Source organism: Cynocephalus volans, chromosome X (genome assembly GCF_027409185.1).
Source record: "Cynocephalus volans isolate mCynVol1 chromosome X, mCynVol1.pri, whole genome shotgun sequence".
Lineage (NCBI taxonomy): Eukaryota > Metazoa > Chordata > Mammalia > Dermoptera > Cynocephalidae > Cynocephalus > Cynocephalus volans.
The window spans coordinates 8,900,633-8,928,258 of record NC_084478.1 but is presented as its reverse complement, the minus strand read 5'-3'; the positions used below and the strand labels follow the sequence as shown (position 1 = coordinate 8,928,258).

Here is a 27,626-nt window from a genome sequence, read left to right as displayed (position 1 = left end):
GCCTGAACTAAAATAATGAAAAGGAAACACTTTGTTAAAAAGCACGCTCCCTTTGCATGGCGGCTGTTTAGAACAGGCAGGGCTCTTTCCCTACTGAATGTGGCAGTTCTGGAAAGGGGCACCCCAGCCATTTTCTTCTGGAGAAAAGGCCGAGCTGTCTTCATTCATGGGTGTTCATGTGGCCCCAAGAGTGACCAAGTGACATGGAGAGAGCACACCAACTAGGTTCTCTAATATCAAAATAGAGCAATTTATTCAAGACACTGAATATGATCTGTTGATTTTCTCTCGAAACAAATGAGCTACAACACACAAGGTGATTCTTTTTTTCCAGAGAGCGTGAGGGTGAGTGGGGGTGGAAGGAGAACAGGACGGGGCTCCATGTCACTGCAACAGGATCTGGGCAACGCGGACAGGAAGCAGGTCTGGCTGTACGTCTGACACAGACAATAAAACTGCAGAAGCCAGAATTCGAAGCTTCAGTGAGTGGCGGGAGAGACATTTCTGCATTGGACAAGAAACACCATGAAAAAAAACCAAAAAAGGTGGAACGGGAGGTTAAAAAAGAGAGAAATAAGAAGGAACAAAGACCCTTACGATTGACAAAGTGCACTTCTCTGGGCTCCAGGATCTAGTTTTAGAAAGACAAAACCAAAGTCACGTCTTATGGTGTCGCGCGGGGTCAGAGGTTTCACCCTGTGACATCCGGCCCTTCCGGCCCGGGGCAGCTCCCTCCCCAGGTGCGTGCTGGACGTGGCTCTTGGTCATCTCAAATCCAACCAAAGATTCCAGGAAGGATCATTGTGTTATGTCTGCTTTCGAGGTTGAATTTGGTCACTAAGACTGAAGCGACCCTCACGAGGGTTTCAGAGCTGTAAGTGACGCCCGACAGCCATATGTCCAGGTGGCCACCCCGGACCCTGAACGTGAATCTCCCGTGTGCCTGTCAGGAGGGCACGATGGCCACATGTGTCAGGGGCCCCAAACTAGTCGTCGATGGCGCTGTTTGCTGAGGACAGGCACGGATTCGAGGGGCACCAGCGACACCCTCATGCTTGGTCCCTGTGGCCAGCTCGGGGGTGGCCGCCCCCCTTCATCCGAATCTCACTCTCGTGCACAGGGATGGGAAGCCCGTTGTCCGTGGCCCCAGCCCTCGGCTCCAACCTAACAATCCCGAGGTGCTTGAGATTCAAGAGGAGGCTGAAGCCAGCGCTTTGGTGAGACCCTGGCTCCCGACATTCCCAGGAAGATTGTCTACTGAATCCCTCCCGGTACGTCCCCGGTCACCATGCCACGCCAGTCTCTGGTTGCCACGCACAAGCCACATCCTAACCGTGGTCCTATGTCTGGCAGCCGATGCTCTGCGGAGATGAAAACGCTCTCATCTGGGGAGGGGGGATGGTCTTCATCTGGACCCCGACACGCTGCCCCCCAAACCTCACGCACTCTGGGGACAGGAATCAGCGGTGAGTCTGGGGGTGCTGGCTGTCTTCAGACACGGGAGTGGTTACTCCATGGGACTTCGGCCTTCGTCACTAAGTGTTCAGGTGACAGAGCCCCAATAAAGCCTTACTTGGAAACAGAGCACTTTCTGGGCTTGAATAATTCACAGGCCCAGGTGGAGGCCAGTGAATGACCCGGGAATGACCGACGCCCCTTGGCTTTGGTAGCTGGTCCCGGCCCATTCCAAGTTCTCTAGGAAGCCCCTGCCCTTCCCAGATGTCGGTTTTCGGCTCCAAAGATTTCGGCGGATTTCGGTGCCGCCCCCTGAATAACACGGTCTCGTGGCTGGAAGGAACACACACCAGTGAACCCACCACTGCCAGCCGCCACCGCCGCCACCGCAGGCCTGCCACCGTCCTCAGATCTTCCCTGGCCCACAGGACGCCGATGAGAGACGGGCCCCAGCCGTCGGTCCTTGCCCCCGTTGCTGATTTCAAAAGTAAGCCAGTGTCGGGTTGTGACAATACGAGCACAGAGGTCACCCGATCCAATGAAAGGAAACTTTTCTAGGAATTCAAAGCCTTGTTTAATTTTTAAAAAACACTAAAAAGATTCATTCTTTTAAAAAACCCTCTTTCTCCTAGTCTCGTGTGAGAGAAGGAAATGATAAAGACAGCAGAAACGATCAGTGACGCTCTGCCTACAGCGTTCGCCGTTGGGGCTGCAACGCTGCCTTTTGCGCATCCTTTTGTCATCATTAGACCAAGTGACGCCCTGGAGCCTTGACGTCAGCTTTGCAAGGACTGGCCTGGCACACTCTTGGAGAAACGACGCCGCTGTGGGGAGGAGGCAGCTGCGGCCACAGCGAGCCGAGCTGTGGCTTTCGATGGCTTCGGTGCCTCTTGGTTCTGGGGACGCGTCCTCAGGGTCAGAGCACACCGTCCTGCCAGCCGCTAAGGTCACCCACCCCGAAAGAGGCCACGTGGTTCTTCGTCCTCCCGGCGGGCCACAGAGCCACCCGCTGCTCACCCATAGGACTGACCCTTCCCACCCAGTTTCCTGACCACCTGTGGAGCTGAAGGGAACGGGGGAAGCCACCTCGGGCCTTGCCTGTGTCTCCTGACAGCTTTTCTAGACTATGAATCACACACAGCTCTCTATGTCTGATGGCCATTTTAGGATTTTTAAATTGTTTTAACATAAAAATATTTTTTTTTTCCAAAAATACTCCAGGCTCTTTCTCTTATAAGTCATTTTCTTTTTCTCCTGTGAAAAGTCCCCCTGCCCTGCCTTCTTACCATAAAGCACTTATTATGCGCCCAAAGTGCCCTTGAGACCTAAGATCTGAAGCAACTATGAGGAGGGACAGAGAAGGGTGAGGAGAGGTAGGGGCAGGGAGGGCGGGACGGAGGAGGGGACAGAGGGAGGGAGGAAGCTGTCCACTGGAGACTTCTGTCACCGTGTCTATGTGGCTGCGTCGACCGAGGGGTCCTGAAAAGCCAGACCACAGCAGACAAGGGGAAAAGGCGGAGGGGTCAGGAACGACAGAGGGAAGACGCAACAAACCCAAAACAGTTTCCATCTCAGACCAAAGGCCCCCAGACGACAGAATTCCAGCTGATAGAAAAACCACAGAACAAAGAAGATTCTAGAAAATAGAAAGTGTTGGGATTACAAAGTTGCACATCGCATCGGTACAAACTGGTCTTTGAACATCCTTTGCCAGAGCAGCTGTAGTGTCCCAATTGTCAGGGGAAAGAAAACACCAGCGTGAGGAGAGGACGTTTCCCCTTCTGGTTTATCACAGCATTTTGCTTCTTTGTTTTGTTTTTTTGTTTTTGTTTTTTCGGCACAGCTTCCTTTTTTCTTGTTTTCCGTTCAGCCATCAGAGCCTCTTCCGGATGGAAACCACACCGTGCACGTCTAGCTTCCTGTTTCCTGGGCTGAATGTTCTGGATGGAGACCACTCTTCCCCCTCTGATATGACTGATGCTTTTGATTTTGCTTGTTTGTTTGGGAACTTCTTGATGAAGATTACGAAAACTTATAGACTCCTGTGGCCAGGGACGAGTTGATTTCCAAGTACACTCTAACGCAAGTCAAGTTCGTACAGTTTTGGAGCTGACAGAATGGTGTCTGGAGAGGGCCAAGACCCACAGGTTCTCTGCTGGTCCACTAGAACTCTTCAGTTTTTCTATATTTTGTGTTTACTTCCGCAGATCTAAAACACACACCTGGAGGGAAAGACAGAGGCACCTGTTATCTCAAGAGATGACACAAACGTGCCTTTAGAGCAGGGGTCGGTAGACGGTGGTCAACCACCGATTTTTGTGAATAAAGTTTTATTGGAACACAGTGATGAAGGTCAGAGAAGCTCCAAGAACAGGCTAGTGCCTGCACACCTGACCAACCAAACTCAAGCAAACAGCACTGGGGGAAACACCAGGGCAAGGACTAAGGTCGACGTGGCAGAGTGACAGTGCCAGCAGCAGAAGCCACAGCCAGATGCCTACATGGCGAGGTAGGTGGCAGCTTAAGCCTAAGAGCAAGGCCTCCGAGAACATTTGGGGACCCTGGCCTTCGAGGTCAATGCTGTGCTGTGCATGGGAGGAGGTTGTGCTGCATCTCTGGGTTCCACCCAGGAGATGCCAGGAGCCCCCCAATCCCAAGCAGTGACAGCCCAACAGGCCTCCAGGTGTTGCCTAATGTCCTCAGAGGGGCAGAGCACCCCAATTTCATCCAGGAAATGTTGACCAGAAGGACATTCTGCAAGGGCTGAAGCGAGGGCCACTCTCAGATGTGGGGCCACCCCAAGCGGTCCCCGGGCACGAGCTGAGCCTTGCCGAGTGCCACCCCGGCTTGCCCCGACCCCACGCTTGCCCCTGCCAACTCGAGCACTGCTTACAGAGCCATCGGAGGCGCTGGCGCCCACTTTGTCCCCGCGAGCGTTCCAGCACACCTCGAAGATGCCACCGGTGCCTCGGTAGCTGTGGACGAGACTGCCACTCTGCGGAGAAAGCACAGTGACCAGCGCTTACCACACGGGGTGCAGCCCTTCTGCCCGCCCAGGTGCTGCACGGGTCTCGGGGACAGCGGGGAGCTGCTCATAAAGGGGAAAAGAAGGCGGTAGCTCCTCCAAGGAGGGACGTCTCCAAGATGTCTTGCTTGGAGCTGTGAGCCCTGAGGACAGCAGAAGCAGACACCTTTCCTGGGGAGGGAGTGGCCCTGGGTGTGTGTCCCGGGCAAGGGCGCTGCCAGGCGGAGCTGGACAGACAGCTCGGGCAAGGGCTCTCCATGGGGGGCGGCAGCTCATTCCTGAGCACCGGTTCCCCAGTGGCTGTTCTGAGCCCAGGTCACTGCAAACACAGCTACTCGGGCATTACTTTGCAAAGGACTCAACCCCGAGGGTCAAGAGATTACCTGAGTATTCCAGATATGGACACACTTGTCAAAGGAGCCGCTGGCCAAGTACTTCCCGTCGGGGCTAAAAGCGACACTGTAGACAGGTTCCTGGTGTTTGGTCAGCGTGTGGATACACACCCCTCGCTCCACATCCCACAGCCGGACCGTGGAGTCAAACGAAGCACTGCGGAGATGGAGGGGACACATTATCACCTTAGCACGCGGGCGTTTAGCACACGTCCCTCCAACACGGGCCACACCTCACAGGACCCGTCTCTCTCTCCCCGCTTCTAGGTCCAGATCGGTGAGCTTCTCCTCCTAAAATGCAGCTCAGATGCAGTGAAAACAAAGCCATCGTCACAAAACAAACAACTTTTGGTGCTGTTATTCCGAAAGCAAATTGATACCCACGTTCCTATGTTTCTGCATTTGTTTAAAGATATAAATGGTAAATACTTTTGTGGAATATTTATCAAGTTTTCTAAGATGCTCTTACATTGAAAAACTTCTATTGTTACCAACAAATGCAGATAGCCAGGTTTGGAAAAACAGCGAATAGAGTGAATAAATATTTATAAAATTTTTAAGCCAACAGGAATTAAAACACAGTCACATCTACACATTCGACCACATTGCTGAGAGCTGCAAATTTCGGTTATTTTCAAATTTAAAATAAAGTACATATCGCAAACCTGCTATCTGGCTTTCTTTTTCTCTACAGGGCTGGTACCACCCTGTCCTTTTCGTGTGTGCTGACTAAAGGGTCATTTATGTTCCTAACGGGTAACACGTGACACAAAAGGACCTCCCAAGTCACCAATACATGATTATAGCACGCGGTGCTGTATCGTAGTAATTTAAGTGGCTTTTAGGACAATTACGTGAAATAAGAGAATTATGGCCTTTGTGTTGTTCTGTTCAACCACTCGGCTGATACAGGGATTCGTTCCAGTCTTTTCTAAGAAACAAGCTTGGTTGGGCTGAGCACTTTCAACAAGCTGCTCGCTCCTGGCGCGGCCGGCTGGCTCCCGCTGCCCCAGAGACAGGTGGCAGGCGTTCTCCGCTTACAGGAGGTGTGTGCCCGCCTGTCACTACCCTGTCTCTGCAGCTACACAGAATAACCCGCTGCTGCCTCCTGGTACCCAAACATTCCCCTTAACTCTCCTCTCTTGTAGGCTAAGGGGACATCCACATTTCATGGGTCCAGATCCTGGTTTTCAGACCCCTAAGGAGCTCGGCATTCGGTCTCAGAATCTCTTTAGCTTGTTCTTCTAAAAGTTCTTCCTGAAATAACGAGAGTGGAACGTTCTACTCTTAATGGGGTCTGGCGAGCATCAGGGCACAATAATGCTCTTGAATGAAGCCTAAAGCCACGTGGTTTTGGGGAGGCCACCTTTGTCACTTATAACCCCTCTTCCCAATTCTGGCGGTGACTGGCTGGCCACTCCGCTCCCTCCCAAGCTGGTGTCTTAGAGGACTCACTATATAAAATGTCAGGTCAAGTCTGGCTGTGGCTGGGGGAACCTTTATCCCTGCTTGAAATTCCTGCCCCTGGAAGCCCTGAGTTGAACGAATAAAACAAGCCCAAGGTCCGAGGTGAACTCTTTCCCTTTCCTTTCTCTGCTGTCAGGAAAACCTTCAGCAAAGCCAAGTGCCTGAAGCCCTCCCAACACGTGCCTTCTCCCAGCCTCACTTAAAAGTTCTATCTCGGCCCCTTCAAAAGGGAGCTACGAAGTTCAATGCTCCAGCAAAACGTCCTGTTCTCTCCACGTATGAGGAAGTTCTGCTGCTGTGCTGCTTACTCAGTGACAGCGGGCCAGGCTGCGTTCAGGAGCCGAGGCTGGGCTGTGCAGGGGTCCTGTCCTTACCTCGCCAGCATGATGTTGGAGTTGGTGTTGCTGGTGGCCGGCCCAGTGGGACTCCACTTGATGGTGTATATCTCTTTGCTGTGAGCTTGCAGGTCATGCACACACGTGTCCTGCTTCATGCTCCAGATCTAGAGAACACAGTGGTAACAACATGAGCAAGCTATGTCCCTCCAGTGAGCCAAGAGACTGCTGGCTGTGAACTGTACACAAGCCATTGGAGTGTCCCACTGGAAAAACTGCAGGTCATTGCCCAGGAAGGGCTGGGACTCCTAGCAGGACCCTCGACTGGTACATCAGAGTTCACTGGGCGAGAGCTAACCTGACAGTCAGTAATGGGACAAATTACCAAGGAAGGAAGAGGACTCGATACAGATAACCCCCAAAGGAACAGGGAATGTGAGACTTGCGTTGAGTACTGGGGGCTGTTTAGGGTTAAACAGCTCATCCCTACAGATGCTAACTTTACCTTTAATGTCATGTCATCAGAGCAGGATGCTAGCAACATTCCAGAAGGATCCCATTTGATAGCATTGACTTCATTCTGAAAGATAAAATGGGTTTGGAAAAGAAATCAAGGCCTGAGATCAGACCCAGTGGCTGTCTACCAGGGGACAGTAGCGCTCTGTCATCATGGTGGCCGTCCACCAGGGGGCAGTAGCACTCTGTCACCCTGCCGTCCACCAGGGGGCAACAGTGCTCTGTCATCCAGCCGACCATCCACCAGGGGCAATAGTGCTCTGTAATCCCAGCAGCTGTCCACAAGTGGGCAGTAGTACTTTCTCATCCTGCTTACTGTCCAGCAGGGGGCAGAAGCACTCTGTCATCCGGCCGACCATCCACCAGGGGGCAATAGTGCTCTGTCATCCCAGCGGCTGTCCACCAGGGGGCAATAGTGCTCTATCATCCAGCCGACCACCCACCAGGGGCAATAGTGCTCTGTAACGCCCGTGGCTGTCCTCAAGGGAGCAGTAGCACTCTCTCATCCTGCCTACCGTCCACCAGGGGGCAGTAGTGCTCTGTCATCCCAGTGGCTGTCCACAAGGGGGCAGTAGCACCCTCTCTTCCTGCCTACCATCCACCAGGGGGCAGTAGCACTCTCTTCTTGCCTACCGTCCACCAGGGGGCAATAGTGCTCTATCATCTGGCTGACCATCCACCGGGGGCAATAGTGCTCTGTAATCCCAGTGGCTGTCCTCAAGGGGGCAGTAGCACCCTCTCTTCCTGCCTACCGTCCACCAGGAGGCAGTAGCACTCTCTCTTCTTGCCTACCGTCCACCAGGGGGCAATAGTGCTCTATCATCTGGCTGACCATCCACCGGGGGCAATAGTGCTCTGTAATCCCAGTGGCTGTCCTCAAGGGGGCAGTAGCACCCTCTCTTCCTGCCTACCGTCTACCAGGGGGCAGTAGCACTCTCTCTTCTTGCCTACCGTCCACCAGGGGGCAATAGTGCTCTATCATCTGGCTGACCATCCACCGGGGGCAATAGTGCTCTGTAATCCCAGTGTCTGTCCTCAAGGGGGCAGTAGCACCCTCTCTTCCTGCCTACAGTCCACCAGGGGGCAGTAGTGCTCTGTCATCCCAGTGGCTGTCCTCAAGGGGGCAGTAGCACTCTCATCCTGCCTACCGTTCACCTGGGGGCAGTAGTGTTCTGTCATCCTGCCATCCACCAGGGGGCAATAGCGCTCTGTCATCCCAGTAGCTGTCCACAAGGGGGTAGTAGCGCCCTGTCATCCCAGCAGCTGTACACAAGTGGGCAGTAGCACTCTCTCATCCTGCCTACGGTCCACCAGAGACTGCTGGTGGGGGCAGTAGCGTTCTGTCATCCTGCTGGCCATCCTCCAGGGGGAGCAAGATTCTGTCATCTTGCCTACCATCCACCAGGGGGCAGTAGTGCTCTGTCATCCTGCTGGCCATCCTCCAGAGGGCAGAAGCATTCTGTCATCTTGCCTACCATCCACCAGGGGGCAGTAGTGCTCTGTCATCCTGCTGGCCATCCTCCAGAGGGCAGAAGCATTCTGTCATCTTGCCTACCATCCACCAGGGGGCAGTAGTGCTGTGTCATCCTGCTGGCCATCCTCCAGAGGGCAGAAGCATTCTGTCATCTTGCCTACCATCCACCAGGGGGCAGTAGCGTTCTGTCATCCTGCTGGCCATCCTCCAGAGGGCAGAAGCATTCTGTCATCTTGCCTACCATCCACCAGGGGGCAGTAGCATTCTGTCATCCTGCTGGCCATCCTCCAGGGGGAGCAAGATTCTGTCATCCTGCTGACCGGCCACCTGGGACTTTCCCCGAAAGCAAAGCACAGAGCCCGGGAGGCCATGCATTTTCCTTTTTCTCACTTTGCCTTTTTCATTTATATAAAAGCACAGCCATATACCACAAATGAGCAGCCACCCTCATCAATATTTCTTGAAGGGAAAAAATTCCATACTAGGAAGGAAGCAAATGAAGAATTCACATACAATATAGGCAGCAAATAAAAACACCAAAACCACAGCTGTTTTTAAAACTGGACATGGAAATCACTTCCCTGTGCATTTTTAATGCAACAGCTACTCCTTCTATCTAAATCTGCTACATTTTTCTGGCGAGTGGCGGTGGACGGGGGTCAATGCAGACAAACGAAGCCCCTCAGCCACGGTGGGGTTCCACGGGGAACAGGAGGCCCGTGTGCCCCAAGTGCACGAGCACACGCCAGAGCCCAGAGGGTGGCTCTGTGAGAACACCCGGGAGAAACAAAACCCACCCAAGGGGCTTGAGCTCCAGTGCAAACAGCCTGGAAATACAAAGGGCAGGGGAGTTCTACCAGGCAGCTCAGCATGCTGGGTGCACAAAGGAGCAGGACTGTTCCTGAGGGCCACCAGGGCCCCGAGACTCCGAGGCTAAGCCCTGGGGGACAAAGGCAAATGTACCCGGCAGGCAAGGGAGAGGGGGACACACAGGGAACACAGTTCTACAAAGGAACAGCCTGTGGCAGAGGAACACTGTGCCGCACATGGAGACCAAGGAGAAGGTGCACCCACAAGGGGCTTTTCCTTAGGGTGACTGTAGGGCCCCATCTGCTCAGGACAATCCCACAATATTATGCCTGCTGTCCCAGCCCAACAATTAACTAACTTCACACTCATAATTCATTTTCTAAATAATTTCACACTCCTAAGGACTCTGGTTTGGAAGATAAATTATACGGTCACACTACTTTTTAAGGAAACTGAGTTCTGAAGGGTGAGAAGCAAAGAAGTGACAGGGCCACATCAGTGTTCCACATGGCACGGATGGCCTGGGAAAAGGGAGGAAGAAAGCCTGGAGTCCAGGGAGTGGGCTCCTGTGTGAGCCAGGGGAGGATGAAAGGGTCGGACTGGAGAGCAGCATGTGCGCAGAGGTGCGTGTGAGTGCCCAGGTGTGTGTGAGTGTGCAGACGTGTGTAAGTGCATGGATGTGTATGAATACATGGACATGTGTCTGAGCATGTGGCCATGTATGCTGGTGTGCATATGTGGACGTGAGTGTCCAGGAGTGTGAGTGGGCATGCATGTGAGTCTAAGGAGTGGGCTCCTGTGAGCCAGGGGAGGATGAAGAGGTCAGACTGGAGAGGGGATAATGTGTGGACTTGTGTGTGACTGTGCAGACGTGTGTGTGCACGTATGTGTGCGCAAGTGTACATGAGTGTGCATGACTTTGTGTGCATGTGCACTCACATGAGTGTGCCTGCGTGTGTGCGAGTGTGTATGCATGTATGTGTGTGTGTGCATGTGCCGAGTGTGGAGGTGTGAGTGTGCATGCATGTGTGGGAGTGTGGGCGTGTGTAAATGCACAAGGGCAGCTGGTTCTGGCTGCGGCTGCTGAGAGGAGAATCGATGGGCAGGTTTCTTGGGGCCCAGGAATTTGGAGCCAGTCACCATGAACTGTCTCCAGCTGAACCCTCCTGGGAATGGAGTGCCAACCCCACCCACCCGCCACTCCCAGCCCAAGTCACAATTCCTGGGAAGCATCGAGAAGCAGCTCAGAAGTCTCAGGAAGAAGTAGGCTCAGCCACATTTAGCTTGAGGCTTGTTCCAAATGATTAGCCACAAGGAGACCCATTTAAAGAGCCAAGTGGTGGCACGGTGGTAAAGTCCCGGGCACGGCAGCTGGAAATCACATAGCTATGTGACCTTGTACCCTACGGCACGCACAGACTGTGGGAAGCACTATTAAAAGTTTGCAGATCATCCAGGGTTAGAGGAGAAACAAGTTTAGACCAGAACAAGCAAGTGTCTCTTTGTAACCACAGCCAGATATTCACGGGACAATGGATGCCTGTGCTCCAAAAGCACCTTCTTTTGGAAGCAGGGACGCATTGGCCGGGAGCTGAGACTGGTGGGTACTAGGGAAAGGCGCAGGCACTGAGGACAATGGAACTGAATTCCCTTAAATTGGTGGCATGATGGGAACTCCCCAGGGGCTTTGATCAGACCCCTCTGCTTTAACAGGGGATCCCCAACATCTAATGACATTCTGGGTGCTGGTGAGAATAAACAAGAAGCCACAGGAGAGAGCCCAGGTGGGAGCCATGAATTGTCCCCAGGGAATCCAGAGGACATCTGAATGGGGTCGTGGAAGATGGGAAGGATTTTGTGTCAGACCAGGGACATGGTGAGGGGGTGTAAGGTGGGGGCTGTGAGAGTTTAAGGCAGGGAAGCATTTCAGGAGGGGCTGAGATGAGGTGTGAGGGGCTCGACCACACGGGTCTTCCAGGAGAACTGAGGAATGGGGGGTTTTTTGGACACTAGAGGGATCTGCTGGGGAAAGACTGGGAAGAGCCTCACGTGCTTTGCTAAAAAATCTGGTAAGTCAGCTGCTGCTCATATTGTTCTTTTCTGGTATATGATGAGATTATTTTTTCAGCCTCTGGTTGTTTTATGACTTTCTCTTTATCATTGGTTTTAGTGTTTGCTGACCACATGCCTAGGTGTACAGATATCTTTCTAGATGTTCTGCTTGGGGTCTGCCCAGCTTCTTGGATTGAATGTTGATGTTTTCCACCAAATTTAGTAAAATGTGGCCACTGTCTCTTCAAGTAATTTTCCTGTTCTGTTCTCTTTTTTCTACCCATATAACACAGATATATGTTTAATATTGTCCCATACGTCCATAAGCCTCCACTCATTTTTTCAGTCTTTTCTGTTCTTCAAATTGGCCATTCTATGATCTCCGTTCTGGTTCACTAACCTTGCTTTTGCAATCTCCAGCCTGCTGTTACACTGGTCTAATAAGATTTTCGTTTCAGATATTGTGCTTCTCGGTTCTCCAATTTCCATTTGCTTTTTAGAAACATAGTATTTCCATTCTCTGCTGACACTCCCCATCTATTTACTTATTACAAGCATCTTTTCCTTTATATCCTCGTACAGTTTTTTCATAGCCTTTGCCGCAAAGTCCAACATCTAGATCACCTCAGGGTCAGTTTTTCTCACTGCCTTCCCGTCACTGGGTTAATCCAACTGCCTAGGGTAGCTGTGACAGCTCAAGAGCAAAGGTCTGCAGAGGAACTGGTCTGCTGTCACGGCATCTTTTGATTCTAGGTAAAAAAAAAATAAAAAGGCTCCCACATCACATTCTCATGAACTCAAGTCTGAAACTCAGAAGTCCCACTTACTGTGTGTCCTTGGAAGGTTTTGACCGGGCGGTCACAGCCGAGTCTGCATACATGAATACACATGTCTGTGCTACAGGAGGCAAAGGTAGTGTTGTGCTGCCAGTCCACGTCAAGAGCAGGGGCTGTGGAGCAGGAAAGACAGGGAGGACGCTGACATTTATCAACTGTGCACAGAGCTCGGCTGACTTAGAACAATTAACAGCACGGTGGAGAAGCCATATCTAGTAACACGATAAAACATATTCCCGCGTGAACAGACTCTTACTTTCAAAGACCTTAAAGACCCTCTCCTCCCACATTTGCAGGGACGACAAGATGCCTCTGGAGAGAGGCCCCATGGCCCTTTCTGTGCCCAATGGCATGCAGCAGCTCTTGCTCCCACGGCACAGGTGAGAAAGGGCAGGTGAGGTGTGCCGGCTGCCTGCCCCCGCACCTTCCTGCTTGAGCAGTATCACCATGGTGGTGTGCCTGTTTGATTTGTTTTCACAGAGAGAGGAGAAAAAAGAAGAGGAAAAAGATTTCATAGCCTGTGCTCAAGACACCCCAATTAAAAAACCTCCTGCAACCCATTAATGCATCCCATGGATTCGGGGATAATTAGTGTCAACAAGAATCCCATATTAGGGATGAAATTGGGTGAAAGGTTCAGGACTCGTGATGAACACCCTCCCTGAGTCCAAGAGACCCTCTGCTCTGCTGAGGGTTTTGAGGTGACTGGCCTCTGGTCACTCCCCGCTAGACCTCTCCATGTCCCGCCTTTCCCTACTCCTTGTTCCAGTGTGAGCCCTGCCCCTGAAGGGACCTCAGAAGTAACGACGACAGGAACAATACAAAGGTTAACTAATTCTGCAGTTTAGTTACGGTCTCATTCTCTACTTTCTGGATTCTTTGCTGGGACGGCAGCAGGAAATCCAGCCACTTTCCAATGCACCGAAATGCCCAGGACCATTGTTAAAAGCCCAGCCCTCGTTCTGTCCTCAGAGCCCGGTGCCCCAAGATGTAGGAAGAACACGTAAAGACCAGGGTGGCGACGTCAGAGCAGCCAGACTCCATCCTTGTTCTGTCCCTCAGTCAGGTCCTGGGGTCTCAGCTGCACACAGGGATGTTCTGACAAGCCCTCAGGGGACGCTGAGCATGGAGTGAGACAAGCCATCTCAGGCCATCAGCACAGCTACCAGCCAGAGAAGGGGTACAGATGTGTTAGTCCCCATGGCTGTTGTACCTGTGGCCTCCAAGCCTCATGCCTGTCCAGTTACAGGGAGCGGGTCTGCGGCTGAGGGCGGCTGCTCCGACCTCCTCTCAGGCACCCACTTGCTCAAGTGATCACTTGGCACTCCGGGGACCTCGTGGCCATGCACCGCTCATGTCTGTATAGTCTCTGCTCCCCTGAGGCAGTCCCACTGGAACACTCCCTAGAGGCATTTACGCATCAAGTGAGAGGTGATGGCAGGAGGCAGGGGGCTCGGGAAGGAACAGCAAGGGGGAGAGGGAGCTGAAAACCCTCAGCACCAAGTCTCTAATGGGCTTCCCTGGAAGACAGCTGACTTCTGGGGGAATTAAGCAGATCCCGTGCGACTCCCCTGGGAGCTCACGTCTGTTCTCCCCGGGACTTCATCCCTCATGCCTTTTCCCTTTGCTGATGTTGCTTTGTATCCGTTCCCACAAGAAGTCTTAGCTGTGTATGCTGAGTCCTGTGTGTCCACCCAGCAGACCGCCAAACACGGAGTGGTCTCGGGGACCCCAACACAGCAGCCCTCCTGGAGCAGCAGGACAGAGAAGCCTGCCCTGGCTCTTTGGCTGGTTCACAGTCGTGTTTCCAGACTCGGGAGCAGGTGGGTGTTGAGGCATCTGTACCTTGCAAACCTGAACGACAACACTTAACACGAAATGGGTCTCCTTCCCACCAGCGAGGTTCCACAGGCTGCTCCCTCTGTGCGTTCACAATTACTTTAAGGGACATTTCACAGAACTCTGAATCATGACTTTTAAATTACGAAATCAAAACAAACCTCACCTGAATGGAAAGGAAACTGTTGTTTGGCTTCTCCTGTGTGGGCATCCCAAATGATTGTTGTCTGCGCTCCGCAAACAAAGGAAAAAGTTAGTAATTATTCTTCTTGCAAAGTTTTCTCACGAAAAGTGCATCATGCTAGAAAAGACAGTGGGCCCTTATTCCTTCTAAACCAGCACAGTCCAATAGAGCTATTCCTTTAATTTTTCAGGGAAGCTGTAGGAAGTTCAGGATGAGGAGAGGTCATATTATTAGGAGAAGGGGAAGCAGAGGGGAGTGTTCTTTTCTCTGTAGTTTTGGGGTTTTTAGTGGCTGGCTGGTAAGGGCATCTGAACCTTGACCTTGGTGTGACACCTTGCTCTCCCCAAATAAGCTAACTGCCTAGCACTGTCTCATAGAGGTATCATGTGAGTCACTACACTAATTTTTAATTTTACAGTCACCACATTAAAAAGAAAAAAGAAACTGGTACAATTCATTAACAGTGTATTTTATTTCACTCCAATATTGCCAAAATACTATTGTTTCAACATGTAATCAGTATAGAAAAATATTAATGAGGTATCTGACATTCTTTCTTGCCCCCCATCCTAGGGCTTGGAATCACAGCGTGTTTTACACACAGCAGTTTGGACGGCCACATGTGATGAGCTACAGCCACACGAACTGGTGGCAACTGCAGCGGACACAGCAGCCTTAACTGAGACCTGAGAAAACTACCCAAATCAGTGGTGATTCCCCCTCATCCCAAAACGCTAAAAAACCTGTAACAAAACATATCTAAATGTCTTTTCAGCAGTTTTCCAAATGAAGAGCTGCACAAACAGACATTTCTGGAAATTCCCCTGACCGACCCTCCATGAACCAGGACCACGAGATGTGGCAAAGCCATCGGATTACGCCCGGGTCAGGCGCTGATTTATGGGTCTACAGTAAGGAAAACGGTGATCGGCACCTTGGAACACAAAGTAAATCATGAATTCTGATGAACTTACTGATGCTAGGAACATACTTAAAGCAGCAGCCAGGGGCAGCTCCATAAATACCATTGGAATTAAGTCTTCATTAACCGGAATTTTCAACGTCTTTGGAAACTTTACACCTGTCTGTCAGTGAGACTTCATAAAGATTTCGTTTTAAGAACTGGTTATGTTTTGGGTTGATTGTAGAAACATTCAGAGGAAACACTCAGAGCAGCAAGTGTCTTTGAAACATGGTATTCCTACATTTGGGGTCAGCTCTAGACCACCTGTCACTGTTTGTCTGCAACTGTTTTCTTAATTTGTCAAGCACAAACAAATGTGGTTTATATATTGTGAGTACAATCGGTCCTTGAACAATGTGCGGGTTAGGGTACCGACCCGGACACAGTTGAAAATCCACGTGTAACTCTTGCCTTCCCCAAAACTTAACTACTAATAGCCGACTATTGATCTGGCGCCTTACCGATAACATTAACATTGAATTAAAACATGTTTTCTATGTTATATATATTATATACTGTATTCTTACAATAAAATAAGCTAGAGAAAAGAAAATGTTATTAAGAAAATCACAAGGAAGAGAAAAATACATTTATAGCACTGTGCAGTATTTACCAGACCAAAAAAGTTCCATGTATAAGTGGACCTGTGCTGTGTTCAAGGGTCAAACTGTAAGTAAACTCACAAATGTCTGATACAATTTCACATACTACAATCAGTCACTGGAACATTTAGTTGACGTTTATGTTAAATATACATTGAACCGAAGAAAACATTTCCCAAAAGCTTTGGGAATGTGAAATATATTTTCGTCACTTTGGGTTAAGCATACACTGAGGGTCACACCAGCATCCTCATAAATTACATTTTCTCCATGGGTATTATGTTCAAGGACACTGTTATTATTCCTGCCATGGTTGACTAAGGAGTAAAGAGGGACATATATGGCCCAAAAGACTAACATGATTCCAAATATGCATTTTTACTGATCGTACAGTCCGTCACCTGGTAGAGTCAAAATAAATAATCGGTGAGAAACACACAAATGAATGTAAAATAAAAGATCCGCCAGGTGGGAAGGAGGCCAGGAAACGATTTAGAATGCTCGGCAAGTCGGAGGGCAGAGTTACTGGTAAGCCACGGCCTGATCCTCCTCCACGCTGCACCAGCTGTGTCTCACTAGACAAGTTAATAAACCTCTCTGGGGCTCCAGTTCTTCCTCTGTAAAATGGGATTGATCATACTAATGCCTGCCTCCATCTTGAGAGTATCGGATGGGTTAGCACACATAGTAGTAAAGTGCTTGCTGTAAATGTTAGCGATCATTTTCATGAATTATTTTCATAATTCAAGTGGCAGTTACCGATGGCCTGCTGAAGGCATGACAGAGTGCTGTGTGTGCGTATTACTTGAACTAGAACATCTTGGGAAAAATTTGATGGTAGTTACACGACACATTTAGTGTGTCAACCACAGCAGCTTATCTTTTCTTATATTATAATAAATTAGGCCCCCAAGTCTGAATGAAGAGTTTCTTGGCTTAAATATAGAGAAAAGGAACAAATGATTCACTGACCTACACAGTTATATCCACATACAGGCGCTGGCACTCTTTTTCTATCAAGGGCCACCTGGTAAATACCTTAAGCTTTGAGGGCCAATGGTCTTCTGTTGCAACTGCTCAACTCGGCCACTAAGGTGTGAAAGCAGCCACCGACAATTCTCAACAAATGGGAGTGGCTGTGTATCAATAAAACTTTATTTAAAAGAACAGGTGATGGGCCAGTTATGGCCTGTGTGGGCTGTACCCTGCCAAGTGCACCCATGACTTCTCCAAGAGTGTGATGATGTTTAGAGTTCGTTTATTATTTTATATTAAATTTTACACCTTGAATGAACAGAAAGCAGTAACAGAGTAAAGTTGTCAAACTATCATGAAACCAGTGTAGTTTCTGTGGGGGAATGGTTCTATGTCTCCTTCCTCTTTGTTCTGGGATCTTCCACCCCAGGATGGCTTCGAGAGGCACCTGGCTCTAATGCCATCACGTCTCTCTGGCAGCCCTGCCCAAGTGCAGAGCAAGGGAGTCCCACTTTGGCTCCGTGGCCTGTCAGGGGACAGTGCCCTGTCCCTAGGTCTGTTTTACTCCTGCTCGGGAAATGTGCAGTCCACAGTGGGAAGCAGGAGCTTATCAAATTAGGAAAGCAGAAGTCTGCTAAGAGAACAGTCTGTGTCACTAACATCACTCTAGGGGTGAAAGTTTACACAGAGCACACCCACACCACCTGCTCTGTCCAGCCATTGATAAACACAGTCTGGAGATTTTCCTCTCTTTATCACTGAACTATGAACCTCAAAAAAGGGACACTTTGCACAGAGGTCTGTAGAACAGTGGAATATACTGACAGAGATTATGGGCTATAAATTAACACTAAGATCAAAATTACAAAAGCAAAACCTATACAGGTCCTTTTGATTTCTTAAGGGGAAGGAGAAAGCCTAAGAATTCAAAGAAAACACCGTGTTATCTGGAGACTGAAAATAAACATGTATAGATCGAAAGTATGTGTTTTAAGTTAATACTCACTTTGTCTACACCAGCACTCAAAATATAATTCCCCTTTTTGTTCCATTTCAAGGCAAAGATGGGGCCTTTATGTTGGCCTAAGGTGCTGGCCAGGTTACCTGTTATGTCAGAAAAATACAGACAAACATGTTGACTTCAAAGTCATGGTCTGTTCACTTCACGGTTACATCCAGAAGCAGGTCCTGTCCAACCCCAACACGACAGACGCAGGACTTACCGTCTTCGGTCCAAATCCTTGCAAAACCGTCGTATGAACCTGTGGCCAGAAGTGTCCCATCGCTCTGCAGGCCAGAAAGAGACACAAACCCACAGAAGCAGCTTAGTAGTGGTGGCACCAGAAAAGCACACAGAACTCGCCAGGATCCCAAGTCTAGAATATTCCTAAGCCGATAACTGATGCCACATTAAGAGACTAACGGGTCATCTGTGACTACTTCAGCACACACTGCTGTTAAATTAAACGCAAGGCATGTGGACCAGGAAGCGAGAAAGCCACACTGGAACCACTCACCTTGTGTGCTGTCTAATTAAGGACAGAATTTAAAATACCTACAGAAAGTCATCCTAAGACTTTGCAGAAAGCAAAAAGAAGTTGAACGGCGTGTGACCCATGTATAAATGCACATAGCAGCTGGTCCTGAGCTCTCAAGGTGGAAAGTTTTCTTTCCTGGCTGCTTGTCACAGCTCCCCAGCTGAGCCTTCCCGGGGTCCCACCTTCACGCTGTGAGGTCCCCCTCACAGAGCCATCAGGCTCGACTCGCTCATGCGTGCTGACCATGGGAAGGCACGGCCACCCAACACCCAGCTCGTTCTGTGCCCGCCATGGCCTCAGCAGGAGCTCTTGGAGATGGAGGGCACCTGTGAGCCCGCAGCTCAGGGCAGGGCCACCGCACCCTGACATTTCAAGGGGCCTGGGGGGTGGAAGATGCTTACGTTCCAGTCCAGCGAGGTGACATCTTTGCTACTGGGGACATCGTGTCCCCCCTCCCGTATACAGTGCCTCAACACAAGCTGGGTGGAGTCCCCGTTGCTGTGTTCATTAAGGTTCCATATCCTGGCCGTCGAGTCTCCAGACCTGCAGAATAAAAACACGCGCACGTTGGCTCTTGGTGGGAACAGCTCTTTCCACCCCTCCCATGCACCCCCCCTCCTCGCCATCTCTGCATTTAGCAGTTTTAAATGTCTTTGCTCCCCATCCCATGGAGAACACGGCGAGGAATGCCGACTTCACAATCCGAGACACACAGAGCTGTGGAGTGCACAGGACCCGCTCGGGATCTGCTCATGTCGGGAAGACGTGACACACGAGGTCAGACAACAGCACGTGTCCCTTGAGGCAGAATGCCAGAGACGAGCAGGGGTTCCCCTGACCCTGGAGCGTCCCCAACCTGACATCCTCACCCAGAAGCCAGCAGATCGCTGACAGGGTTCCAGGCACAAATGAACACCTCGGACTCATGGCCCCGAAGGACTGTGGCTTTGTTGGGTGGAATCTCAACGTCCCCGTCAATTTCCATGGGTTTCGAGTGATTATCTGTTGTAGGAAACACAAAAAGGCACGTGGCTTATCAATACAAAAGAAACTCATTCTCAGGGGGCTTCTGTTTTAGGAACACCTTGTTTTTATGTACTAGGCGATACCATCTCTGATGATTATAACTAAATCATGGCTTTGTGTGATTGGGTATTTTATGTCTCTTTGTATTTTGCCAGTCTTCAAATTCGAGTGAGGAATACACTAATTTATTCCATAAAACTGGGGCCAGTCGACTATGACCCATGGGCCAAAATCTAGCCTGCTGCAGCCTCTCCTCATAAATAACGTTTAAGTTATTTACTGACGCCCACATATTTATGCATTACCTGCAGCGACTGTTACGGGATGAACCGTGTCCCCAGTACCTCAGACAGTGGCTGTATTTGGGGACGGGGTCTTTAAAGAGGTGATTAAGGTAAAATGAGCTTGCTAGAGTGGGTTTTAATCCAATACGACTGATGTCCTTATAAGAAGAGGAGATTAGGACACAGACACACACAGAGGGACGACCATGTGAGGACACAGGGAGAAGATGGTGTCTACTAGCCAAGGAGAGAGGACTCAGGAGGAACCAGCCTGCCTCGCCTTGAGCTCGGACTTGCAGCATCCAGGCCTGCAGGGAGAAATGTCTGCTGTTTCTGCCGCAGATCTGCGGTGCTCTGTCACAGTAGCCCGAGCAGAGGAGGACAGCTGCTTCTGCATTTCAAGACAGAGTTGGGTCACTGTGACAGAGACTGCCTGGCCCTGAACGCCTGTGACAGCCACTGTCTGGCCCCTTAGGGAAAGTTTAGTAGCCCCTGCTTTACGGGAAAGAGAAGGCAGCGGTCCAGTCTAACCAGCACACAGTCAGCAGCAGCTGACAGTTTTGTAATGCAGTGTAGAGCTGAGTCTGCTGTTACATCTTCTTGTTCAGGTATTTTGGTGGAAAACCCCAGGAAGAGAAGGACTCACTTCTCAGTGGCAGGTAACCTAAGATCCACTGCTTCTGGGTCAACACATAAAAATATGAAAATGCCTGGTGACCCTGCTTGGATTGAGAAGCCTGACACAAAATCTTCACAGCCTACCCTCAGGAACAGTGGGGCTATGAAAAAACGCTACTTCTGTTATGCTTCCCAAGTTCCCATGTGGCTGGGAGAAGATGAAGAAAAGCAAAATGATCTTCCACGTTTGGTGGATCCATCCCCTGGTGATGGCGAGAGGACAGCTGGCGTCCTAGCCAGCCGTGCAGTGGGGGCCTGGGACTCTGTAGAGGCGTGCAGAGGAGGCCGTCACCTGCTCACTTATCCACAGGCAGCCGTGGCACGCTCCAGCCCCAACAGGCTGGTCTGCAGACCAGGTGTGAGGTGCTGAGAAGGGGGTCGAGGCGGCTGCTGCAGAACTTAAGAGCAGTGAGCCAGGGTGTATTAGCCACGTGCACGAGCAAGAGAAGGAGGCTGGGCTCCCTGGGGCAGGGGTCAGTGCCCAGACCCAGCCTGGGCAGAAGAACTCCCACTCCCACGGCCACAGCAGGGAACAGCCTCCAGAGCAACAGACCAGAGATGGGGAACGGGTAATGGCAGAATGGCTCAGGTCCTGGATGGGGCACAGGCATGCCTTGCATTCTGACTGTGGGTCCCAGGACAGGGCACCTCTTTTGTCTCTGTTGTTCTAGTTTTAAATAGATTTTCTGATGTGGGAGTTAGTTGGCAGAAGGTGCACCGGGCCTGAGCAAGTTTTATGATATGACTGTCGAGCTCTGACTCATCTGCTGCCTACTCTTGGGCCATTAGCTAACAGGTCTAACCTCCCGGGGTTTCGCAATGACCAAGTAAGATGATGCCTGGTGTCCGGGGCGTGGTGCCCTTGCACTGACCATGGGCTCGACTACTAGACCATAATTTGGCTGAAAACCCTCTGCATGGAAGGCTGAGAGAGACACTTGCTCGTGTTGGACAGTGAGCATCTGGTACTTGTCCCTGTTACACGTGAGCCCTCAGGAGCAGGGCAGCAGGATTTCATAAAATCCAGGATGGGTGTCGAGAAGGTCGGGTCTAAGGATTTTGGTGACAACCAGGGAACGTGAAGGTCTTCCGGCCAGACAGTAAGCAAGCACTGGAAAGCAACTGGTGAGAAGTTGACAGCGGGCAGATCTCTAAGAAGTCGTTGCATTCGCCCAGCTTTAGAAGCACAATAAAGCGCCAGAAGCCCCACACTTACTTATTGTGTGTGCTCCGTTCTCCTCCCCGTTGACCGTGGCCTCTCCGTTCTTTGGTGGATTTTGCTGGGAAACTGCTGCCGGGGCTGCCGTGGCTGCTGCTGCCGCTGCGGCCGCCGCACTGGCCTGCTGCTGCGCGAGCTTCTCGCGGAACGCCTGCTGCCGCGTCTGCACCACGTCGGGCATCACGGCGTCTATCAGGGACAGGGACTCTATGGGGCGGCCGTCAAACACCGTGCCATCCTGGGAAAGTAAGCCAAGGGCAGCCGTCAGCACCCACAAAAGAGTACCTCCAGGACCAGACTCTGCCTTCCAGGTGGGAGAGCTGCAGGAAGGTGGCCCAGAAACTGAGACGCCTGGGAGCTCAGGGGCTGGGGCCGGGGGTCGGCGGCATCAAGCAGGTGCCCGGACTGTAGGGGCAGGGCAGAGGGACTCCACGGTGGGCCAAGGACAGGGACGTGGACAAGGGGAACCGTCGATGAAGAACTAGGTATGATGGCTGTCCCGAGGGAGACCTGATATTTGGTAAGTGTCAACCTGAACTGGGGCATTAAGGACATGTGAACGTGTCTCCTTTATTCCAAGACAAAAGTGCTATATCCCTGATGCAAGGATTCTCAACAGGGGCAGGGGTGTGTGTATGGGGGGAGTAATTTTGTCTCCTTGGGGAACATCAGGGAATGACTGGAGACATTTTTCATTGTCACCACTTGGCGGGGGGTCTACTGGCAGCTGGTGGGTGGAGACCAGGCATGCTGGTCCACATCCTCCAGGGCACAGGACAGTCCCCACCACAGAGCAGGGTCCAGCCACAAATGTACCAAGTGCTGAGCAGGAGAAACCCTGCCCGGTGCCACGGCAAGTGTGGAATCTCTTAGTACCCACTTTTGTGGGAGGAGTAAGTCTTTGGAAGCATCGGCCCCGATTTAGAGATGCCTGCAGCATTCAGGATTTCCTTCCTGGTGCACGTGCCCATCTGATCTAATAAAATAAGCACTTGCAGCTACTTGAAACGACGCCCTGGGCTCAGGATTTAGACCGAATACAGCCACGATACAACCGACAATGACCTCGTTTAGTTCTGATTCACAGTTTTTGTTTTTTTGAAAGATGACCGGTAAGGGGATCACCCTTGACTTGGTGTTGTCAGCACCACGCTCTCCCGAGTGAGCTCCAGTCTGAGCCTCTGATTCACATTTTTGTCTGAACATCCTTCGATTCTCTGGTACTATCAGAAAAATTTCTGTACACACTTAAAAGTAAGACGTGCTTTCCAAATACTCGCATCACATGAAACCCGCAGTGCTCAGGGTGCTGCCTGGTGGACGGACAAACACATTTTTGTGTGCTCTGAACTTGAGGCAGGAGAGGAGGAAGGCAGGACAGAGCTGGGACACGTGGACTCATCCGTGGGACTCAGCTGAATCCCGAGAGCACAGATGAAGCGGCCAGGGAGGTGAAGGGAACTGTTTAAAACCCAAATAACTGACTTTCAAAATTTCTATCAAAATGGCACAGCCCCAATCTAGAAGGTGGAAGGGGATACAAGAGAATCTGTGTGATTTTAATTGATGGTTTTTGTTCCATCTTTCCCCGGATCAGCTCCACAAAGAGCACAGTCGGGAAACCAGCACCTGAAGTCACTTTAACACAGGGCCATCATCTCTCTGTCCCTGACTGTCCCTCTGGTTATGCCCTCTGTCAGGCTCCCAGGAATGCTTGGGACCAGAAGCGTTTCACAGTGTGAAATTTGTTTCTGAGTTTGGAATACTTGCATTATACTTACTGGTTATGCACCCCAAATCCGAAAATCCAAAATCTGAAATGCTCAAGTGAGCATTTCCTCTGAGCATCACATTGACGCTCAAAAACTTCAGATTTTGGAACATTTAGGATTTCGGATTTGGGATGCTCAACATGTAACAAAAACCAAACAAGCAACCCCAGCTTGCTCTCAGACGCCTGCAGGAAGCACACGCGGGCTGTGGACCGGGGCCCCGAGCCCCCCGCTGCTGGGAAGCCCAGCCCCGCACCCATCACGTACCTCGTTGATGCTGATCTCAGCCTCCACGTACTGCAGCCCCTTCTGCAGGATGGAGATGAGGGCGGCGGGCGGCACCAGCGTCCCGTTGATGTTGGACTGGCTGATGTGGCTCTCGATCCCGAACGTGAAGGCCGAGTGGGAAAAACCTGCCGCGAGAGGGAGGCCAGGCAGGTGAGACCAGAGCTGGAAGAGCGGGCACAGCCAGCAAGCTCTGAAGGGGGCAGCGCGCATTTCAACCACGCTTCATTAACGGGGTGGACACTGCTGCAGGACTCCCGGCTTCCGATGTGGGGTCAGGCAGGCAGGAAAGGGCAGGGGGAGAGAGACGAGTGTGAGACCAAGGAAGACTGGGGAAGGGATGAGACGCCTTCATGGGAGGACCCTTTCAGTGCTATTAAGAAGCAAAAGGGAACAGAGTGGAGGCGGCCCCACGTGCCCTGGATGGCTGTCTCTTGCAGAAATCCCACTCTGGGCGTCCCCCGACCCCTCGGTTCACATATTCTTTGCAGGAGCTCAGTGCCGCAGCCTCTCTGTGTCCCCTTCCTCCCCCAGTGTGTCTCGTTTACTGCCTGTGTGGGAAGCTGCTTGGCAACTCAAAGGAATTTTGGATGAAGGTTTTTAAGGAAAAGTTCAGAAGAGCCAGGATGGCTACTGCGTGTGGATGACAGCTGCGTTGCGAAAAGAAGGCAGTGGCATGAGGCATGGAAGGAGGTGCTGGGGGTCCACGTAGGGGTCTGAGGGCAGTGGGGAAGCTGCAACAGCCCCTCCTCAAGGACAGGAAACTGGCCCCCTGCTGTCGGTGGGGGGATCTGTGCAGCTGCAGGTAAAACAGGCTGCCCAGTCTGGTGGGGCCTGATCGCCCCGTGTGGCCCACAGGCGGCCCTGGGGTGCTCGAGGGCTCGTAATCCCAGGGAGGTGAATGCTGTGGGGGGATCCGTGTAACCTGGACCCCCATGCTCGGCTCCCCGGCCAGAGGTGGGGCAGGGCCTCTCACTCCGTTTCTGTTGTCTGCTGATCGGGCAGCAAGGGTTCTCAAAGTGACCACTCCTCCTGACTTTGTTCTGCCCACTGTTTATGGCGACGTTGCCGGTTTGCAGGCTTAGTCCCTGGTTACCCGAGCAGGTGGGTGCCTTTCCACCTGGCCTGGCGATTGCTTCCCTTCCACCCTCCCTCAGTCACCCGAACAGAGGCAACGGGATCAGGAGCTCGCGGGCTCGGCTCTCATCAGATGCAATATCATCAGCCCTGCTGCCTCCCGTTACCCAAATCGAACTGACTTTGCAATAAACCAAAGTCTCACTAGATGGGAGCACACCTCCATGAAAGGAGGCGTCTGTGTCTGCGCTCTCCTGCCCCGTCCCCTGCTCACTTCCCTATCCACTCGCTCCTCCCCAATCCACCCCGTCCCTCCCTCATCTCCCGGTAATAACGGGTGTGTAAAATAGGTAGTTTATATTGACGGAACGGAGCAAACGTGGGAGCTGTCATTAATTCTGCACTCAGTTGCATACAGCCCTGTAATTCTTCACAAAACCATACATAAATTAGGTTGCAAGGATTCCTCTCTTCTGTGTTTTTGGAGGATAAAAGCACAGGCCCTTTACAGTAGACCTTACCTTTCCCTTCTCCCCTGTTTTCTTTCTCTTTACCCACCTTCCTTTCCCTGACCCACTCCTAGCAAAACAAAACAACCCACCTGTGTGTTCAAGCAGTGACTCCCCTGTATCTCCACCATGCTGTGCAGCGTTATAGCTCCAGGCTTTCCTCGTCCAGGTTTCCAGCAAGGCTGATCAATGGATGGAGGGCTATGTCTCATCCTCCTGATATCCTGAAAAGACCTCATGCAGGGCTATGACACTGCAGTCATAATAATAATGACAGCCAGCCTTCACAGGGCACCCACTCTCACCCTGGCACTGCTTCTGGGGCTTTATTCGAATTCACTCAAGCCTCCTGGCAGTCGTTCCCTCTGCCGTCTTTCCCTTGTTCCTCCGCTTCCCCATTCACAGAATAAGTCCCCGAGATCTATCAAGGGTGACTGATGGGCACACATCACTGAGCTGGTAGGGGTGGGGCTGAGCTCCAAACCCCAGCAGTGGGACACTGTGCTTAGTCACTGTAAAACACTGTCGAGAAACATCTACTAAACGCTTCAGAGCACAGCATTCACTGCTGATGAGGGCTCCTGACAAACAAATCTCAGTGACTGCTGGAGCAATTGTGCAAGAGAAGTCCAGCTTGTGGTGTGCAGATGCTCCTCGACTTACAATGATGTCATGTCCTGATAAAACATCGCGTGTTAAAATACTGAAAGTCCAAAGTGCATTTAATACACCTAACCCACCAAACATCACAGCTTAGCCTCGCCTGCCTTAAATGTGCTCAGAACACCTACATTAGCCTACAGGTGGGCAAAATCACCTCATGCAAAGCTTGTTTTATAATAAAGTGTTGAACATCTCACGTAATTTACTGAAAATCCTATGGAAAGTTAAAAGCAGAATGGCTGTATGAGAACTCATAAGTACGATTTCTACTGAATCACATTTGCACCACCGTAAAGTCAAAAAATCATAAATGGAACCATAGCAAGCCAGGGACTGTCTGTATTTCACTCATTCACTCACTCATTCATTCATTCGTTCTCTCAAGCAACACCGGGCCACAGAACTGACGTTTAAGGATTCATGCTCCGAGAAGCACAGCTGATCCTGACTGCATTGCTACCTTTAGCCGAATCTGGGAGCTTTGTAGCCATTACCTAAATCTTTACAGCAGCTGTTCAGAGCCGGTACTGTCTTTGTTTTACACATAAGAAGGGAAAATATTGGAGAAATTAGGTAACTTGCCCAAGGTTCACACCTGTGATGAGAGGCTGATTTAAAATTTGAACCCTAGACCCCGTGATTCCAAGATTCATCCTTTTACCCTACATTGTAAGACCCGCAGGCACAGGAAGCAGAATTCCTGCAGCCTCTAGGCTGACGCAGATGGCACTCCCACCTGCTGCCCGGCTGCACGGCTGGCAGCTCTGACCAGCAGCATCACTGCAGGGCCAGATAACCTGCAAACGGATGCAGAGCCCATTTCTATTTCTAACCACAGGCCTGAGTATGCCCCTTATTTCTCTCTTTCTCTGGGGTTTTAAGTGTTCAGTATATGGTTTGACTGCATCACTTTCTTACCTTTACGGGATGATGCTCTTTGGTGGGGATTCCAACTCTAGACTGCATTGATGACGCCACTGAGTTGAGTCTTCTTGAAAAAGGGACGGAGCAGTAAAGATGGGCTGAGGGTGTGGGAGTCTGAGCTGAAAACAGTCTGCTAAAATGAGTTTCCCCATGGCAGCAGAATGACGAGGAAAAGGCAGGATAAAGCTCTACAGGGTACCATTACCTTGAACATTTTTGGTTAGCCTGGGTCTTCTACTGGAGACAGCGGGTAATCATGACTGGAAATTAGGCACCTCCATAAAGACTTGCAGTCTGTACATTCCATATCCCTGTTCAAAGAAGTTCTCCTAGTTGCTTAAATTCATATTAGTTGCATCTCTTTCGATGGATCTGTATATGAACTCTAAATCAATGGTTTTTCAGTCCATTTACTTGTAAGACTTTCTCGCTGACTCCTGGCCAGTCTGATGTCATCGAGGCCGGAGGGGGGCTCAATGGGGAAGACATTGGGAACAGTAACGACTGCTGGCTTCTATGTGTGCCCTGTCATCGAGCATCTGAGCCACGTCACTCACCGTGGCTGGGCCTCTGTTTCCTCTTCCGTACTGTGGCAATAAAAGGGACCTCAAGGAGCCGACGGAAGAGCCAGATGCAAGAGCAGCCAGACCCCAGACACTTATGGATCAGGACAGAAGACCACGAGCTAGAGGAAACATCACTTTTTTGCATTTCTGTGTTGGTAC

The 27,626-nt window shown here is 51.0% G+C and overlaps 1 protein-coding gene across 1 annotated transcript; it reads right to left on the bottom strand.

Moving 5' to 3' along the window:
- Positions 1–3,650: 3,650 nt before the first annotated feature.
- On the bottom strand, positions 3,651–27,152 carry LOC134366770 (F-box-like/WD repeat-containing protein TBL1X). Its single transcript, XM_063083179.1, has 14 exons — positions 27,107–27,152; positions 23,711–23,856; positions 21,669–21,909; positions 19,334–19,466; positions 18,866–19,007; positions 18,150–18,213; positions 17,933–18,030; positions 14,368–14,428; positions 12,354–12,475; positions 7,180–7,254; positions 6,714–6,841; positions 4,864–5,029; positions 4,349–4,450; positions 3,651–3,677 (listed from the first exon to the last, which is right to left on the bottom strand). Exons 3-14 carry the CDS (start codon positions 21,850–21,852, stop codon positions 3,651–3,653), a joined length of 1,302 nt encoding a protein of 433 aa, XP_062939249.1. The 5' UTR covers positions 21,853–21,909; positions 23,711–23,856; positions 27,107–27,152.
- Between the last annotated feature and the right edge of the window lie 474 nt (positions 27,153–27,626).

What these genes read in the sequence shown, in the direction of transcription:
- LOC134366770 (XM_063083179.1), bottom strand. Translation starts at nt 21,852, where the DNA reads ATGCCCGACGTGGTGCAGACGCGGCAGCAGGCGTTCCGCGAGAAGCTC. An exon ending in AGCGATCTGCTGGCTTCTGG is followed by an intron (nt 19,008 to 19,333) that starts GTGAGGATGTCA and finishes TTTATTCTGCAG; the next exon opens with GTCTGGAGACTCGACGGCCA. An exon ending in TGAGTGCTGGTGTAGACAAA is followed by an intron (nt 14,429 to 17,932) that starts GTGAGTATTAAC and finishes TGCGGAGCGCAG; the next exon opens with ACAACAATCATTTGGGATGC.